The sequence below is a fragment of the Typha angustifolia genome, chromosome 13 (genome assembly GCF_048772165.1).
Source record: "Typha angustifolia cultivar Huaian chromosome 13, ASM4877216v1, whole genome shotgun sequence".
NCBI lineage: Eukaryota > Viridiplantae > Streptophyta > Magnoliopsida > Poales > Typhaceae > Typha > Typha angustifolia.
The window spans coordinates 11,767,198-11,785,587 of record NC_133251.1 but is presented as its reverse complement, the minus strand read 5'-3'; the positions used below and the strand labels follow the sequence as shown (position 1 = coordinate 11,785,587).

Sequence of the window (18,390 nt, the reverse complement as noted above, 5' to 3'; positions counted from 1 at the left end):
AATAAAACCTACTACACTGTAATACTACTATAGAGCCAAACAAAATCAACCAGCCAAGGACCGCCAAAAAGCACAGCAATTGTGTCCAAACAAACCCGAGTGCTAGTGAGCACAGACAATAGCTGTAAATGGGTCCTAGGCCCCACACCCCACCAAAGAGCCTCACCACCCAACCTAACTGTGGGCCTGCCGGCTAAGAGCACCACTGAGATAAGGAGGATCCACAGAGTTAGAGCTACCATGGCAGTAGTAGATCAAGCGAAGAACCGGTAGCAGGGTGGTGACCAAGCTTGTGTGGCGGCAACGGTGGAGAACAACAATGATAAGGAGGTTTTGGTTAGATCCTAACCCGACGAGGGAGGCAGCAAGGCCTTGGAGTGTATCAAGCTCAGATGCAGCGGAGGGGTGGTGGCCAAGCATGAATCAGGTAAGGGAGGGGAGGAAAAAGAGAGCAGTAGTTGCGGTGAGTGGGTTTTTGGCGATGGAGAATGTCAAAGAAGAGTGGCGGCGGTGGTTACACTAAGTAGTGACTTCGGCATGATGGTGAGAGGTAGTGAGCTTGGGGAGAAGAGGAGAGGAGAGAGGGGGAGAAGAGGAGAGGAGAGAGGGGGAGAAGAGAGGAGGGGAAAAAGACTAAGAGAGAGGAAGAAATGAGGGGAAAGGAGAGAAGAGGGTTCTCCCCTTCCCTAGCCCGTCGGCTAAGGGAGGGGAGTGAGGTAAACCTCACCAACAACTGGTGAGAGGGAAGTTCTCCTTTGATGGAGAGGGGAGATCCTCGGCCAAACCCTAGCAAAGCTAGGGTTGGTGTAGGAAAAAAGTTATCATCCATGTTTTAATTCAATTATAATTTACATTCTATATTTTTACTACTTATAAATTTAGTCTTATGATTTAATGAATATATAGAGAAAAAAATCATAGGTTAGATTTGAATTAACATTGTTTAGACAGATGGGAATAGTCTGTCAAATTTAATTTTTATAAAAATGACTAAAATACCCTTATATTGGGTTGGGTTGGATTATGTTAGATTGAGTGTGGTTGAGTTAAGTATAGGTTGGGTAAGTATAACTTAACTAATGGTATTTTTATAATATGTCTAATATAATTAACTTAGCATAAATGTTAAGTTCAGCTAACAGATCTAACACTATGATGTTTTCTGTATATATTTATTAAATCAAGGTAGCTCAATTTATATATAGTAAAAAATATAAGATATAACATTTGCAAATTTCCTTAATAATAAAAACATAGGATATTTATATTATATTTCTCTTTTTATTTTGCTAAAAAAGAGACTAGCTAAATTTCAAAATTATTTAGTAGAGTGGACGATTTATTTCACACCTAAAAATATGCCAAAGTAACGTTATCTTCGAAAGTGATTTACTTTCGAAAATAATTTAAAATCAAATTTGATTTGGAAAATAAATATTTTATTTATTTATTTTTTTATAAAAAGTAAGATGAGAAATACTAGTTGGTGGGGGCCTCTTGGCTTCCACCAACCCTGCATGTCTCCTTCCCCACCATGAGTTGTTGTTCCTAATTGGTCCCTTGATGGATGTCCATGGATGACAAGGAGATGCCATGGTCCACTCGAAATATTAGCTAAATATAGTTAGGGAGGAAGAGAGAGTGGAATCTAAGCTACTTGTCCTCATGTAAGTTAAACCGTTTCAAAGTTTAGAGTTACAACCTAGCTTATTATTAATTAAGCCTATTGGACAAGGATTAATTAGGTATGCTTCTTCTCAATCAGATCAAAGTCGACATCCTATGTTGTTAACTCAAGCTTTTGACAGAATAAAACTGAGAAAAAAAGAGAGAGGAAAGTTTTGATATCATATTAGATAATTTGATCGCATTATGCAAGGATTGCAGTTGTACTTATAGAATATTTTTAACAAATAGTTATTAACTAAAAAGAACTTCTGTTTCTTGAAGGTTAGAGTGCAATTCATTTACTGCATATTTTTCTCTTGCCAAAAAAAAATTTAAAATTTGTACATGACCCCTGTCTTTTAATGAAATTGTGCTTTACACCCTGTATTTTTTACTATTGACAAATCAAGCCCTATAATTTATGAAAAATATGCAAAAAAAACACTCTACTGTTAAGTCTATTAGTTAAAACTTAATCAGACCTCTAGGTTAAAATAACTATGCTAAGAAAATTATAAAAATACCCTCAACTAAGTCATACTAAGAATATTTTAATCATTTTAGAAATAATAATATTTTAGTCATATTATAAATAAAATATCTCTACTTAAAAGAATATTCTCATTGTGTTAGTTCAAATCTAACCGAAGGTGTTTTCTGTACATATTCACTAAACCATAGAGTTCGATTTATAAATAGTAAAAATATGAGGTGCAAATTGCAATTTCGTTAAAAAACAAGGTGTTATATGTAAATTTTCTAAGATATTTTTATATTAGAATATCTAGTAGTATTTTAAAAATATAGTGATAATTATAATATTTAAAAAGTTATTAACGATAATTACGTAAAAAAGAAAATCCCTTTATGCTATGTGCCGAGGATTGGGGAGACCAATGAAGGGGTGGTCGGAGGTAATAATAATAAATGTGAATGATTAGTTTTGGTAGTAGTTTGGTCCATTTCTTCTTCTTGTGATGGATGGATAGGGATAGGGATGGGCAGAGTTTGGTCGAAGCCTTTATAGCTAGGCATAGGGATAACAGGTGGTCAAATGGGCAGCAATTTGTTGCTGCTAATTTGCGTTAGTAGACCAACTCGTCACAAGTTTTATATTACGTAAAGTAAGATAAATTGGTTTGGGTTTGGTATAACAGTGTCAGGATTATGAAGTCAATAAGAACTATTTGACCCAAATTATCTCATGGAAGTATTTAATTGTTTAATCTATCTAACCTGTGAAAATTGTTTAGCTCTAATTTTGTTTAACTCGTTTAATATTAATCTCTCGATAAGACGGCATTTGTGGCCGTATTTAATATTTCAATCTGTCTAATAAATGAGTTGCATTCGTGTTGTTGTTGGATTAAGTTTGCCTAATTATTGGGTTTTGTAAGTTATAAATTTGTGACCAAACAGAGTGATTTATATTGTATTTTTTGCCTACTAACGAAAAACAGATGAATTGTGCTAATAAATAGTACTAATGAACAATGAGATGAATAGTGCATTCGAATGAATGAATAGTATTGTCTTCGCCTAACAAATTCGTTTCGACACTTGATCGGTTCTAGAAACTTTTGAGGTTGTACTAAAATGGATGTTAAAGAATATTTTAGGATTTCCTAGTCTAGGTTAAAATAAGTTTTATCATGCACCTAGTATGTAAATGGAATGAATGTGATTTTATTCAGAAGGTTTTTGAAGAGTTCTTTCACATCAAAACCCTAATAAGATCTTTATTGAAAAGGGAGAGAGAATGTTTTGTCCGAAATCTAAATTATCAGCATAGCTACAATGTGAAAATCTGGAGGTTTTGCATTTTATCCATCTACATCAACTTCTTGAGAGTATTGAGATATGAGAGTTTCAACTTTGTAAATTCTAACAAAATTGATGATTATTGCATAAGAAGTGGCTTATTACGAGTCTAATAAGCAAGAAAAACTTTTACCATTACTAGTGAGTGTGGAACGGTGAGAAATGTTATAAGTACATATTATACCTATGATTATAGTGTAATAATTTTGATCTGTGAAAAATGATATGTAGTTTTTACCCCTTGATTTATAAGGGGTTTTCCATAGAAAAATCTTATGGTGTTTGCCGTGATCGTCTTGATTTTTTTTATCTAGTTTATTATTTATCTTTCGATGTAATTGGTGTAGATTGACTTAGAAAATTTTATGTCCTAGATCTTATTTATTTTTAAAATAATATTTTTAATTGATATCAGAGCAAATTCTTTTTACCTTAAAAAGGAATCCTTTATGATCTACTATTTGACATTTTTTGTTAGATAGATGTAAATATCTATATTGAAAAGCCAAGATGCAAGATTTTCTAGAGTTAGATGAGAACGAGAATATGGATTTAAGTTGATTGCTATCTAAGAAATTTTTTAGAATTTCAAAGGTGACTCAGCTAACAAATCTATACATTCGATATATATTCAAAGAACTTATGAAAAAAAAAAAAAAAGACAAAGGAATGGTTAGGATATACAAAGCTAAAACTTTATATTCTTCTACAAGAAAGCAATATAACATGTCATCTCTTTATATTTGTAAAATCTATATGCTTATGAAAAACAATACAACTAGAGAAATTTTAAAATAAAAATAAATGTCCATAATTATCATTAATATGGTACTAATGATCACATTAAATCTCGTTGCGTTTTTAGTCGTGACAGGCCCTTGAATTATACATATTATTATGTATCTAGATACAATGACTTGCATGTTCACAATAGGTTTGATAGTTTGAAATGTCATGTATTAATTATTTATATGCTTCCACATCTAGTATATTGTATGTATATCATAAAAATAATGTAAAAGTAAAAATAAAGATTGTGTGGATTAAGAAGAGTATTATGTGGGATTAAGGGCTTGTCATGACCGAAGTGGTAATGATATTATTAAAAAAGTTTTGATGTGAAAGTAAAAATAAAGGGTGGTGCTTTCGAGTGATCCCTTAGTGAGACATTTTGGCTAGGGGAGCTTGTCTGATTATTTTTGTGTCATAGCTATGTATTTTGATATACATTTAATTAAAAAAATTACTTGTTTTGTTTAAGTCATTAATTTTGTTAATATTGTTGGCTTTTGTTTTTTTCTCGTTTTGAGTTAAAAGTTAAAAGAAAATTGTAAAAATTAATTTTCTATTCGTTGAGATTAATTGAAATATCTCTTGAGTTACTATATTTATTATCTTCTTAGTTATTAGTACACCTTAATCGATAATAGATATATTACTATTTAAGTGTGGTGTTTATATATACTGATTTTTGTTTTGTTCCTTTATATAAATAGTCATATACTAATTCTCATTTTTTATAGTTGATCCAAGTGTAGTGCTTGTAGCTTTTTTTAACGACTTTTTTTAGCTTTATTTATTTGACCATTTAATCTAATTATACTCACAGTAGTTTATTACATTTTTTTTAAAATATGGGTTAAATATATTTTATTCCCTACACTTATGCCTAAACTTATTTTACTTTTCTCTACTTCAAAAAGTCGCAAATCAGTCCCTCTACTTATGACTAAAATGAAACAGTTAGTTTTTCTATAAATTTAACTAGGCATCATGGCTATTTTGATCATTTAGCTGTATTATCTCAAAATCTACATGCCTTTTCTAACAAACAAGAAAAATGTATTTTAGTTTCATTATATTAAGTTGAAAGAAAAAATTAACGGTCTCACTTTAGCTATAAATATAGAGACTAGTTTGAGAATTTTTAAAATACAAATGGGTAAAGTGACGTTGAACATAAGTATAAAGGAGTAAAATATATTTAACCTTAAAAATATCAACGAAAAGGGCTGCTGTGTCTAGTGTGATTATCTTGAAATGAATATTTAGTTTAATAAGTAAAATATCAAAAGAATAAATAAAAATTACTACATGAAACAAAATACTAGCCATGCATTGTGAATGCCGCCATTGCATGAAATAAAAAAATTTAAATGTGAGATATTATTGAAACAAATGTACATGTGGATTAAGATGATTTAACTACTTAATTAGATCAATAAGTCTTCATTGCATTATTATTATCATACTTCTAAATCATGTTTTAAATAAATATTAGTATAGTGCTTCTAAATTTTATTATTGTATTATGCCGATGAGCTGTCTATTGTAAGCCAAGTGTGGGGTTTGTGTTAAAGAGTTGTTGCTTTATCTCCCATACTTGTTGTGTATTAGACATTTTTGTTGTAACATTTAGATATTAATAAACTTATGCTTACGAGCTTTCTCTTTAAAAAATAAAAATAAATAAGACTTTACTTTTTTTATTGCATTGATACATGTGAATCTCTTGCGTGCTTTTCAATATGTTATAGTGAATCTATACATAGAAAGTGTTTTATCTTGTGGGAGATTCAGAGGTTTAAATTGCATTACCAAAATATACATTCTTAAAAGAACAAAAATATTTTCTTTGTTTTAGAGTCTTTTTGTGGTTTGAGATAAATTTACTTGATTAGTCATGTTTTAACTATTGATTTATTCATTTAAATGCATGAATAGTTCCCTAAAATTTGAAGACATATCTAAAAAAATTTGAAGGGTATTTTAGGATTTCTTGTTTCATTTGGAAAAGATTTTTGTCACATATATAAAGAAAATGAATACTATTTTATTTGGAAGGCTTTTGGAGATCTCTTCTATATCAAAATGTAATAGAGATATTATTTTTATCTAAGATTTACTTTATTTTTAGAGCTATAATATGAAGATCTTCGAGATTTTGCATTTTTCCATTTACATTAGCATCAACTTGATCAAGGAAGTATTAAGACAAAGTTTTATAATTCTGTGGGTGTTGGCAGAGATCGACTATTGCATGAAAAGTAACTTATTAGGAAGTCTAATTGAGTAAGAAAAATTTCAACCATTAGACATAGGTATTAAACGATACAATTATATTTTGTACTTATAATTATAATGTATCAATTTTAATTTATGAAGAGAATCAATGTTATTTTACCTTAATTTATAAGGAATTTTAAAGTACCTTTCTCATATATTAAATTATAAATGTAACATATTTACACATAAGTGGAGATACCAATTCATATTTTGCTCATTTAGTATATGATGATGTGAGTCACATATTTGAAATTCTCTTTGGTTGTGAGCATATTTAATTTAGTATTGGACGAAAAGAGATTTAAAATTAAAAATTCGAGAATCAAATCAATCTTTTTTCTAAGTAAAAAGTAAAAGATTACATTAAGAACTAATACTAGCAACGTCATCTATAAGTATATAAAAGACTCTATTTTTTAGGGACATCAATCTTTATACAACATAATCTTTTTCTCTTTAAAAATACCCACATATATATATTTTCTTCTCTTACTTTTTAGATTGTGCCAAATGTATAATAAATTTTATTAAACCTAAGTTTTTATAAAGTATAATAGTTATTTCGCATCTATAAATATGTATTAAAAAATTCAGATAAAAAATCTATCTATTTTGCATAATAAACACGAATATGCGTTTTGGTCATTTAGGTGTGCTCCATTAACTTTAATAGAAAAATTAACGATTTCACTTTAGTTATAAGTACAAAGACTAGTTTGAGACTTTTTGAAGTATTAGTGGGGTAAGGTGATTTTGAGTATAAGTATAGAAAGATAAAATATATTTAACCTAAAAAAATATTAATATATAGACTTAATATACTTATGTATCAGATAAAACATTGTTATGGTCGACGCATCTTGGAATGGAAAAATTTTAAATATTTTTAGTGTTTTATTTGAGAGTAACATGTTGAACCAATCGAGAACTCATCTTATTGGTAAAATGCTAATGAATTTAATATTTTAATGATAATATGATGACATAAATGCTGAATAGCAAAAGTAAACTTCTTTTGGTATTAAATTTGGGATGCGAAGTATTTTATTAATAAAATTTGAGAGAGCTAGTTTGGTAAAAAAAAAAACTCTTTTTGATCTGCATCTTCATGTTGTGCAACAAACAAACAAGTAAATCCTAATACATTTTATGAAAGAAAATTCCTAATAAATATGGTGGAATATAATATAAAAATTATCATTCTCTAGTAGCTTAACTTGTTAGAGTTACAAGTTATTATAATATTAAGTTAAAGATTTTTGTTACGAACTACGTCTCGAACAATTCATTTGTAGAAAATTTATAAATTTTTTTTTGGGTGGTAGCTTCACGTGTTTTTAGTTGTTCTGGATTTGGTTTGAGTGAATTTGAAGATCAAAACAAGAAGTTATAGCCAAAAAGGTTATGAAATATCGAAATGGGCTAAAACAGAAATAACGACATTACAGTGATCATTAGAGAGTGGAAGATGGCTGTGAGATAGTGGAAGTCAGCTGTAAGGTAGGATGGCTCTTGAGTGCGGGGTTTGGTAGCTTGGCAAGGTTTCTAAGCTTAATATCCACTTCGAGAAATATAGATGACTATAATTAAAAAAATAAAGGTAATAAATAAATTAATTAAAGTCAATAATTATTCCACATTTCCTAATCTAAATAAATTACTTCTATTTATAGGAGTAGAAATATAATAAATAAGATCCAACTTGTTCTACTAGGCTTACATACTTGAATTATCTATTTTAATTCAAATCCAAAAGCAATAAGCAAAAGCAAGTAACTAAACTTAACACGACTCAACTTAACTGATTTGACTCCTTTGGTCGGATTGTAAGAATCCACCAAGCTTCTTTTATCTTATCTAAAATCAGATATGGAATGATTTGTTCATAGAAAAATTCTAAAATTTTTTTGGGTGATAGCCTCATGAGTTTGGATCTAATAACTTTAGAATGAAGTAATTCTAAGATCAAGATAAAAGAATATTAATAAAATAATGGAGGAAGGTTTAAACTTGATATAAATAGAAATACCAATGTTGAGTACTACTATAAAGTGGTGGAGGTTAGTCCTATGAATGGGTGACTTGTGGAGGAGAAGTGCGAATTAGGGTTTGGTAGTTTGGTTGGATTTCTAAGATTAAAATCTATTCCTAGGAAAATAAACAGCTACGATAAAAAGATAAATGTAAAATAAATTAATTAAATTCGATATTAAATCCACGAATCTTAATCTAAATAAGCAATGACCACTCCTATTTATAGGAGTAGAAATATAGTTGGTCGGATTCAACTCATCCAACTAGGTTTACATACACAGATTATTCGCTTTAATTCAAATATAAAAGCAATAAACAAAAGCGACCAACTAAATTTAACTCAACTGACTGAACCCCATGATTGGATCGTAACAGTTTTTGGTTCAAATTTTACAAGACCCATGTGTTATTTAAAAATATAATTCTCCACACGTTAGAGTGAAATTAATTTGTTTTATACTTTGATCTATTAAAATATTTTAAGTTTAGAAATGAAGAAAATGTTAGAATTTAAAATATAATTATTATTATCTAACAATTTAAGATTTTAGAGTAATTAGTGAATTAACAATGCCCAAAATAAGAAAAAATTATTATAATATAAGATATTTTTTAATTACTATTTTTCTCTGTTTAGGATTTTGGCAAGTTAACAATTCCTTCTAAAGATAGATTAACTCCATAATCCAAGAATATAATTAATCTCTTAAATCTTATCCCCAACCCTATTCTTGGTCTAATCTTCCGGCTTAAGACTCCACCTCGACGTCACCATCTTGGACATGAGATGCTCCCTTTTGGACTAAAGAGGGGAAGCTAATGCTGATTACAAGGAATAAAGTAGGATTTTATCACATAATCCATGCCTAACTTACATAGACTAAATTAAGAAGACTATATATATATAAAAAAATTATTCTTTGGAATCGTGGATATCATCTCCACTATGTTGGGTTTGGTGGCCTCTTAGTAGAAGTCAATATCACTAATTTCCATGGTCCCTTGAAGACTAAATCCTGACCCTTTCGAGCAAAAAGAATTAAAAATAAAGACTAATCCATTCACTAGTTACCCATAATCCCATATGTTAACTAATTCCACACACACACACACACACATATACATACATACATACACACACACATATATATATATATATAGCCTTTCTTTATAAGATTCCTACTAATCCATTAAGCTCTGTATCCACCAATGCAGCCACTTGCTTATATCACATAAAATCCATAAGGATGTAGATTGTAGAATAGTCAATAGTGGCAGAGGAATATGCAATTAGGAAGCATATCAGAGAAAGGTTTGTGAAAAAAAAAATATATGATATAAATGAGATTGACTAAATCTTTTATGGTCTCTTTAGCTAATTTCTTTTCCTTTTTTTTTTTGGTCCTATTTTAGGGAATCACTTTTCCTAATAGCAGCCTATGTCAAATTCTCTATTTCATATTTAAATAATTATTTCGAAAATATGTTATTAATATTATAGGAAACTACTGTGGGGCCTGTATTTTTTTTTAAAAAAATTAAATTAAATTTTATTTTTAAATTTTAGTGAGAAGTGAATGGTGTTATATACTATATTACTACTATGTTTCTATCTCATTATTATTCTATATTAAACATGCAATAGAAAGAGCAAACATCTTGTAGAATAACAATAAAAAAGAAATTCTATTTACTTGGCAAATAGTCGAACTGAACTGTGGGCTGCACAACGGGGGACAATCTCCCCCAAGACGATAATTCCGCCATGAATGGAGAGTAAAAGCTGCACCGAGGTCGAGGACATTAAATTTCTATCACTTGTCACAGAGATCATCTCGTCCTTCCCAACCATCCTACCGTAGTCAAAATTTAGGATTTATTTATTTATTTATTTATTATTATTATTATTATTATTATTATTTAATGCTGTGCCTCCATGCAGCCACGCCGTTGTGGTTATAAACATATGATATCCATTAAATGTTGCCGTATTATATAAAAGCAAACGATTGAATTAATTAACAGTCAAACTCAAAACATATACCATTACTTTTGTATTTGAAAGTAGATATTACTGGGTGATGATAATTCCCCTTCTGAAAAAAAGGAGGAAAAGGGACTGTAATGCACCAATTTTGTTGACTTTTTTCGTTACAGAGAGTACGTTTGTGATGGACAGAGAAAGTCCATATGCGGCTCAGTGACTGCCACAATTGTTAGCCGGTCTTCAAAAAGAAGATGGTTTTTGCATTCAAAGAGTTTGTAGTCATTCGTATCACTACCATCATTGTCTTTCATTCCATGTACTCGCACTCATAATTAGAGTCAAATTTGTTGACCATATTATCCCCCCTATATATATATATATATATATTATTATATATATTATTAAGTATATAACAGAAATATTAGATAAGTGAATGATTGAGAAGATTTGAACGAGTTGCATAGATATGCATAGCTGGAAGGGATTGGATGAAAGATACTAATTGAAACGAATTGCATTGATTAAGAGATATGTCCAAAAGGGGCTTAGATTATTAAAAGCTGTGCACATGAGCCTGTGCATGGTAGTATAATTGTCAAGCTCCTCGCATCACATGGCTACCCCCCTTTATTTAATAACCATCACTTAATTTAGTTAAGGATCTAAACTTGCAACTGCCTAATTGAAGCCCACAGGATCAAAACTATATCATTTTGTCTGGCTAGCTACTTGGGAGGGCCAGGGCCATCTGCACTAAGAAATTCTTAGTATATATATATATATATTTTATTTTTTTTGAAAAAAAAATAGTAACATATTTTAAATTAAGAAGAAAAGAAAAGAATTCTTATTTGTTTTTAAGCTTAATCGATGTTCAATTATGCATGGCTTATTACGCCGGCACTCGATGGGGTCGCTATCGTGGTCCACCGGAAAAGCAGCCGGGCGCCCGCCACGTGTCCCGATGTCGAGCTGGACGGCAGCAGACGCCCACCTGGCGCATCCTACGTGGCTGTCGGTGGGCCCCCCGGCGGTCGGGGGATGTCCGCGTCGCGACGCGACAGCGGGGCCCACGGTGCTGCGTCTCGGCCCGACACGTACGTCGGAGACCAGCGTGTCGTTCGTCCCTGGTTCCATCCTTCCCCTTCCCTTCCCTTCCCTTCTTCCTCACCACCGTGGGCCCCGTCCGCTACGCGTGACACGATCGCCTCCCATCCCCCACACTCTCGCCTCTATAAGTACCGCCCATCTCTCCCACACCGCTCTCCATCTCCAATCCTTGAGCTGCTCTCCTTCCCTTTCTCTCTCTTTCTGTACTTGCTTATTAGAGTGCTTCTAGCTAGTTCTACTGCTAGTCATATAGTTTATGATGGCAGTGATCAAGACTATAGAATCCACGGTCTCCTCGACCCCTCTTGGGCCGGCGGCCAACGAGAAGGACGCAGAGAAACTGCGGTTCATCGAGGAGATGACCGCCGATGCCGACGCCGTCCAGGGGAAGGTGTTGTCCGAGATCTTATCCCGTAACGCCAAGACGGAGTACCTCGAGCGATGCAAGCTCGACGGCGCTACCGACCGCGAGTGTTTCAAGGCGAAGGTCCCCGTCGTGACCTACGAGGACCTGCAGCCAGAGATCCAGCGTATCGCAAATGGCGATCGCTCTGCTATCCTCTCTGCTCACCCCATCTCTGAGTTCCTCACGAGGTAACCTCCGTTTCTAGATACGTTGTGTCTTCCTAGCTCAAATATCTCTACGACTAAATATTTCTATTTGTAAAGCTCCGGGACGTCGGCCGGTGAGAGGAAGCTGATGCCGACTATTAAAGAAGAGTTGGATCGCCGGCAGCTGCTCTACAGCCTCCTCATGCCCGTCATGAACCTGTGAGTATATATCCACATATATACATTCGATTGGAACTCAGTTAATTAAGAATCAGAAAGTTCAATATAATACATGAGCAAACTGTTCTAATGGCGTATGCACATATGTAACAGTTATGTCCCTGGTTTGGACAAGGGCAAGGGGCTCTACTTCTTGTTCGTTAAGTCGGAGACGAAGACACCCGGAGGCTTAACGGCGCGGCCGGTGCTCACGAGCTACTACAAGAGCGAGCACTTCAAGTCCCGACCCTACGACCCTTACAACGTGTACACGAGCCCGACGGCGGCCATCCTCTGCGCCGACTCGTTCCAGAGCATGTACGCCCAGATGCTCTGCGGCCTCTATCAGCGCCTCGACGTCCTCCGCGTTGGTGCCGTCTTCGCCTCCGGCCTCCTCCGCGCCATCCGCTTCCTCCAGCTCCACTGGGAGCAGCTCGCCGCCGACATCGCCTCCGGAACCCTCAACCCCCGCATCGGAGACCCCTCCGTCCGCGAGGCGGTTTCGGATCTCCTCCGACCCGACCCGGAGCTAGCCCAATTCCTCACGTTCGAGTGCTCCAAGGGAGACTGGTCCGGGATCGTGACGCGCGTGTGGCCCAACACTAAGTACTTGGACGTGATCGTGACGGGGGCGATGGCGCAGTACATACCCACCTTGGAATATTACAGCGGAGGTCTCCCGATGGCGTGCACCATGTACGCCTCCTCCGAGTGCTACTTCGGGATTAACTTGCGCCCCATGTGCGCACCCTCCGAGGTCTCCTACACCATCATGCCCAACATGGGCTACTTCGAGTTCCTCGCCATCGACGCCGCCGGCACGTGCGGGGCAGCAACCCCCCAGCTCGTGGATCTGGCCCACGTGGAGGTCGGCAAGGAGTACGAGCTCGTGATCACCACCTACGCGGGGCTCTACCGCTACCGGGTCGGGGACATCCTCCGGGTTACCGGGTTCCACAACTCCGCCCCGCAGTTCCGGTTCGTGCGCCGCAAGAACGTGCTCCTAAGCATCGAGTCCGACAAAACGGACGAATCGGAGCTCCAAAGGGCGGTGGAGACCGCATCCGAGCTGCTGAAGCCGTACAACGCGACGGTGGTGGAGTACACCAGCCACGCGTACACGAAGAGCATACCGGGGCACTACGTGATCTACTGGGAACTGCTGGAGAGGGAGGCGGGGGACGGGAAGGGACCGGTGGACGGGGAGGTGATGGGTAAGTGCTGCCTCGCGATGGAGGAGGCAATGAACTCGGTGTATCGGCAGAGCCGGGTCGCGGACGGGTCGATCGGGCCCCTCGAGATCCGCGTTGTGAGATCGGGGACATTCGAGGAGCTGATGGACTACGCCATCTCGAGGGGGGCGTCCATCAACCAGTACAAAGTGCCGAGGTGTGTCAACTTCCCACCCATCCTGGAACTGCTCGACTCCCGTGTCGTCTCCGCGCACTTTAGCCCCGCCCCGCCCAAGTGGACCCCGCACCGGTCCGTCTGAGCTGGACGACTGTGTTCGTACCGACCGGGGGTAGTTTTGTCCACAAATTAGGTCAAGAAAACCGTGCCGGATACGGATAGGCATCAGTTTCCTCATTCCGGACGTAGCCTACTTCCTCTTTCTTCTTTCTTTTCTTCTATTTTCTTTCTGTAACTTTTCATTATCTCTTTTCTTTCTTGTTTAAAAGGATTCCCATGTTGTGTCTATCTTTAGCTCAATAGCAAAATGGTTTCTTTAAAAGAATCTTCTAAACATATATATACCCGTAGAATTAATTAGAAAATTAAACTATCGCTACACAATTTTGGGACTCCACGCTACCACATTCCTCCTCAAATTCGGTCAAGGTACGTTAATATATATTTATATATATATATATGTAGGATGATTTCAAGGTACAAGTCAAGTTAGTAGGATTTCTCGTCAAAACTTCGTCAGGTAGGGTAGGTGTAGGAGTAGCTTACTGGAATTTTGGTCTGGGGCCTTGGGGTGCGGGACACCGTACCTGGTTTTCTTTGCAGCAGTCCCCTGTCCTGTTTGCAAGATGCTTAAAGTTGGGTCTCTTTATTACGTCCATCCAAATCCAATGGGAGGGTTATGGGGATGATGCGTGTTGCCTTGGAAATCGCGATGGGATTTTTAGAAGGAGAGTCACGTGACCTCGATGTGGTTAAAGCTCGAGTCCAAGGATAAGAAACAGACGAACCGACGAGAACTGGAGATTTGATCTCGTGATCCCCGTGGTCGGATTCCGAGTCATGTTTGTTTCGTGGGGCCTTCCGACGTATAGTTTATTACAAAGGAATCGGGCGTAGTTGGATGAGGACTGGACTAACAACAACATACATAACCGCCGCACGTGGTAGACCACCAGGGAGGCACGTGACAGAACCCCCCCTCCCCCCCCCCCTCTTCCCGCTTTTGGGGTAGGATTTTGAGTTATTATAAGTAACACCTACCAAAGTTTCTCGATTTGGAAAATGATACGTCTTTGGGAGATATTATACAATATAACGACAATTCTCTAAAGGACTCTTCGAATGTGAATATTGGTTAATTATACTTTACCACCTCAAACTTTCACTCCATATTATTTTCACCCCCCCTCAATAAAAAAAATGTCTAAATATATTTATCCTTTTATACTTATATGCTTAAAATCGCTTTCTGTACTTATAACTCTAATTAGTTTTAAAACAGAGAAGATAAAATAATTTTAGATATAAGTATAAGAGAGTAAAATACACCGATTAATTATCTAATTGTATCAGTGAGATACCTTTATAGAAATTCTATTAAAATATTAATAGAATTTCTATAAAGGTCTGTTTAGAATATAACATTTGGATAAATCACCATGAAAATCGCTACAAAAAGAAGATGAAAGGATATGGAAGGAAGATGAGGGTATTTTTGTCCTTATATAAGTTGGTCAAATTTTTATTAAATATTTCTATAAAAGAAATTCTAATAAAATATTGATAGAGGAGCTTTAGTGATACATTAAAGAGTAATGATTGGGTAGTAACCAATTAGTTATTAAAAATAATTTTCATCTTATGATAAGTTAAAGGGTATATAAGATATTTTACATATGTGACTAGATTAATCAATAAAAAAAATTAGAATATAAGTATTTTCTTATTACTTATCCTTATAACAATTTCCTTAATAATAGGAGTGTCAATTTCTACCAATTTATTATTATTTTTATTTTTTATAAAGAAATAGATAGCTAAGAGAGAAATAAAATATAATTAATTTACTCTTACAATTATCATTTAATCTCAACCGTTCGATTAGGAAAAAAAATTAATAATTCTTGTTGAATCATTTGCCAATATTAAATAGTTTAGAGGATCCGGCAACTTGATGAAAGTGCTACAGAGAGGCCCAACACGTAATTAACCAAGTGAAAAATTAGCCTCTAGGTGATGTGTTGCCACTAGTTTATTGAGCTAGCATCAAATAGATTTTGAACGAAATACTATGCTTAATTGGTATTGTTTTTGTCTTCGTGTTTTAATTTCCTCCCAGCTCTCAAAAATAATTAAATAAATAAATAGAAACATTTTTACATTGCTCTTAAGAGGATTGAAAAAAGAAAGCTTTGCCATCTTACCATCACCAAGGGGATGTTTTTGTTTTTGTTTCTACTGTTTTTATGAATATTTATTAGCCATCTAGACCCCTCTAATAATAAATCATAGCTTTTGCATCTAAATTTATAACAGTGAAACTACTGATATGCTGGTGAACGATTTAGAATACACTGCATGGATGGAGGAGAGGCAATTCTGGAGCACAAAAAGAGAGAGAGAGAGAGAGAGAGAGAGAGAGAGAGAGAGAGAGAGAGAGAGAGAGAGAGAGAGAGAGAGAGGTTTGATTACTAATGCATCATACTACTCCTTTATTCATTTTTTGCTTGACTTCCTTCATCCTGATCAACTCGTCAACCCCATGAACCTTTAGGAGCTTAATGAATTGCTTTTCTGAACCTATTAATGAGCCCCTAAAGTTAATGAACCATGAATATATACTTGCGTATATTTGTATCAGGTTCAGGAAAGGAAAAGACAAAGATGCTTGTCATAATAAACGACAGCCTAGCTACTATTTGCATGCATCATCACACAGTGTATGAAAAATCTGGAGTGATGCTCGAAATGATGAACTCACTGCGATTTAAAGCTAAAAGTTGAGAATATTGATTGGATAAAATTGACTGTTTGGTTCACATATTATACTTCAGCACGCAACCTTAGAGCAATCTTGGGAAGATAAGATACTCTAGAGAAGGAAATTGCTTACATGAAGACGCAACTCCGATCCCAGAAATTTGTCTTTATAGATGAGTCAGAGCCAAGAGAAAACACCAAATGAAACTCAAAGCTAGCTATGGTTTAGTAGATCCAAGCCTAAGTTTAACAAGTACAGACTTGAATTTGGTTGCCTCACATAATCATTTGGAGTGAATCAAACGTACTGATCGACGAAAAGTAACGTAGAACACATCAGTATATTTTCAATCCTGGAAAAGATTAAGGCTCAACTTGCGTATGAAAGTTACATTGTCAAAGTGCATTCAGGTGGCAAAATAGATGGGTGGAAGAGCATTTGCAATGTGATGCCCAAGAAGGCAAGAACCATCAAGCAAAGACAAAGACTGCTTTATTGCAGCTAACTGCCCTCCTAATTTCTCTCTGGAATGATGTAAAGCATCACGCTTCTTCTTCCTCCTCCTTTTTCTTCACCAATAGACATCTAATCAGATTATGTACAAGGCATAAGTTCTCCCTTTTTATAGCGTAAAGGCATCTGATTTCAACATGGTGTTTTGATGCAGTTGCAATTTGCATCTCTTAGGGGGAAAGCAAATGAAACTAATCCTTAGAAAGCGATAAACATGGTGAGTACCTTTCATTCATATATAAAAATTACCTGGCAAAACACATCAGCAGGTCGAGTTCTTGAGTGACACAGTATGTGTTTGGACATTAACAGCTCTTTAATCATGTAGCACTTAAGTGCGATGTTTTTGTAGTGATAAATTTGTCGGTAAATTCACATGTAATTGAGTAGTACAAACTTGATTCAAGTATATGATCGAGTCGTATAGTTTATAGATAACTAGATTGTCTAAAAATTTAAGATATTCAAAATAGAAATCAATTTCAGCAATTATTCGAACAACTAGAAGGCCTTACTTAAGAAAATTTAGATGATACGAGAGTAATAGTTCGGGACGGTGTATGCAAGACAATAAAAAATAAGATATCAAAATTCAATTAATAGAATTTCAAGTCAGGCTAGGCCGGGTCCAAAGCGGGCTCAAGTCAAGCTTTGACTCAATTTATCGGTTAAGATATAGATGGGCTTTAAGCCCATGGGCTTTTTGAGCTTTCCGAGACAGAGAGATTTTATACGTTATAAAATCATGTCGTGATCTTTTGCTCTTCAATATGTTTACTTTTCCTATTTTTATTTTCTATTCTTACTCAAATTTTTACTTACCAACTTGAGTTTAATTCACATAGTTAGAGTAAAATTAAGGTCTCCTACTTGGTTTAGTAGGATTTAATTTTCTAAACCAGATCAGTTTTAATATTTCTTTTACTTTTGACTTTGACTTAAGATATTTTTTATATATATTTCTAAATCTAGTCGTTCTAGCAATTTTACCTCTCCCAATATTTCACAGCCTTCAGAGACTTTATTTTCATGTTTATCTCTGCAAACAGAAGGACAGCAACATCCATGCAGTACAGGAGATGTGAAGAGTTACCAAACAAAGCCACAGTCATTAACTACTTCGATCAAGATAGCAATTTCTCTACGCAAAGCTACAATGTTTGGCGCATTTCTGCTTCAGCAATCCACCTGCAGATCTATACATATGGCTTTAGCATGTCAAAAAGTAGTAGAAAATATCCACGTAGAG

The 18,390-nt window shown here is 35.1% G+C and overlaps 1 protein-coding gene across 1 annotated transcript; it reads left to right on the top strand.

The window, feature by feature from the left end:
- Positions 1-11,839: 11,839 nt before the first annotated feature.
- LOC140774934 (indole-3-acetic acid-amido synthetase GH3.8) lies at positions 11,840-14,153 on the top strand. The gene is made up of 3 exons (XM_073118122.1): positions 11,840-12,280; positions 12,356-12,457; positions 12,572-14,153. The coding sequence occupies exons 1-3, from the start codon at positions 11,943-11,945 to the stop codon at positions 13,947-13,949; spliced, it is 1,818 nt and encodes a 605-aa protein (XP_072974223.1). The 5' UTR covers positions 11,840-11,942; the 3' UTR covers positions 13,950-14,153.
- The last annotated feature ends 4,237 nt before the right edge of the window (positions 14,154-18,390 follow it).

What these genes read in the sequence shown, in the direction of transcription:
- LOC140774934 (XM_073118122.1), top strand. Translation starts at nt 11,943, where the DNA reads ATGATGGCAGTGATCAAGACTATAGAATCCACGGTCTCCTCGACCCCT. An exon ending in ATCTCTGAGTTCCTCACGAG is followed by an intron (nt 12,281 to 12,355) that starts GTAACCTCCGTT and finishes CTATTTGTAAAG; the next exon opens with CTCCGGGACGTCGGCCGGTG. An exon ending in CTCATGCCCGTCATGAACCT is followed by an intron (nt 12,458 to 12,571) that starts GTGAGTATATAT and finishes CATATGTAACAG; the next exon opens with TTATGTCCCTGGTTTGGACA.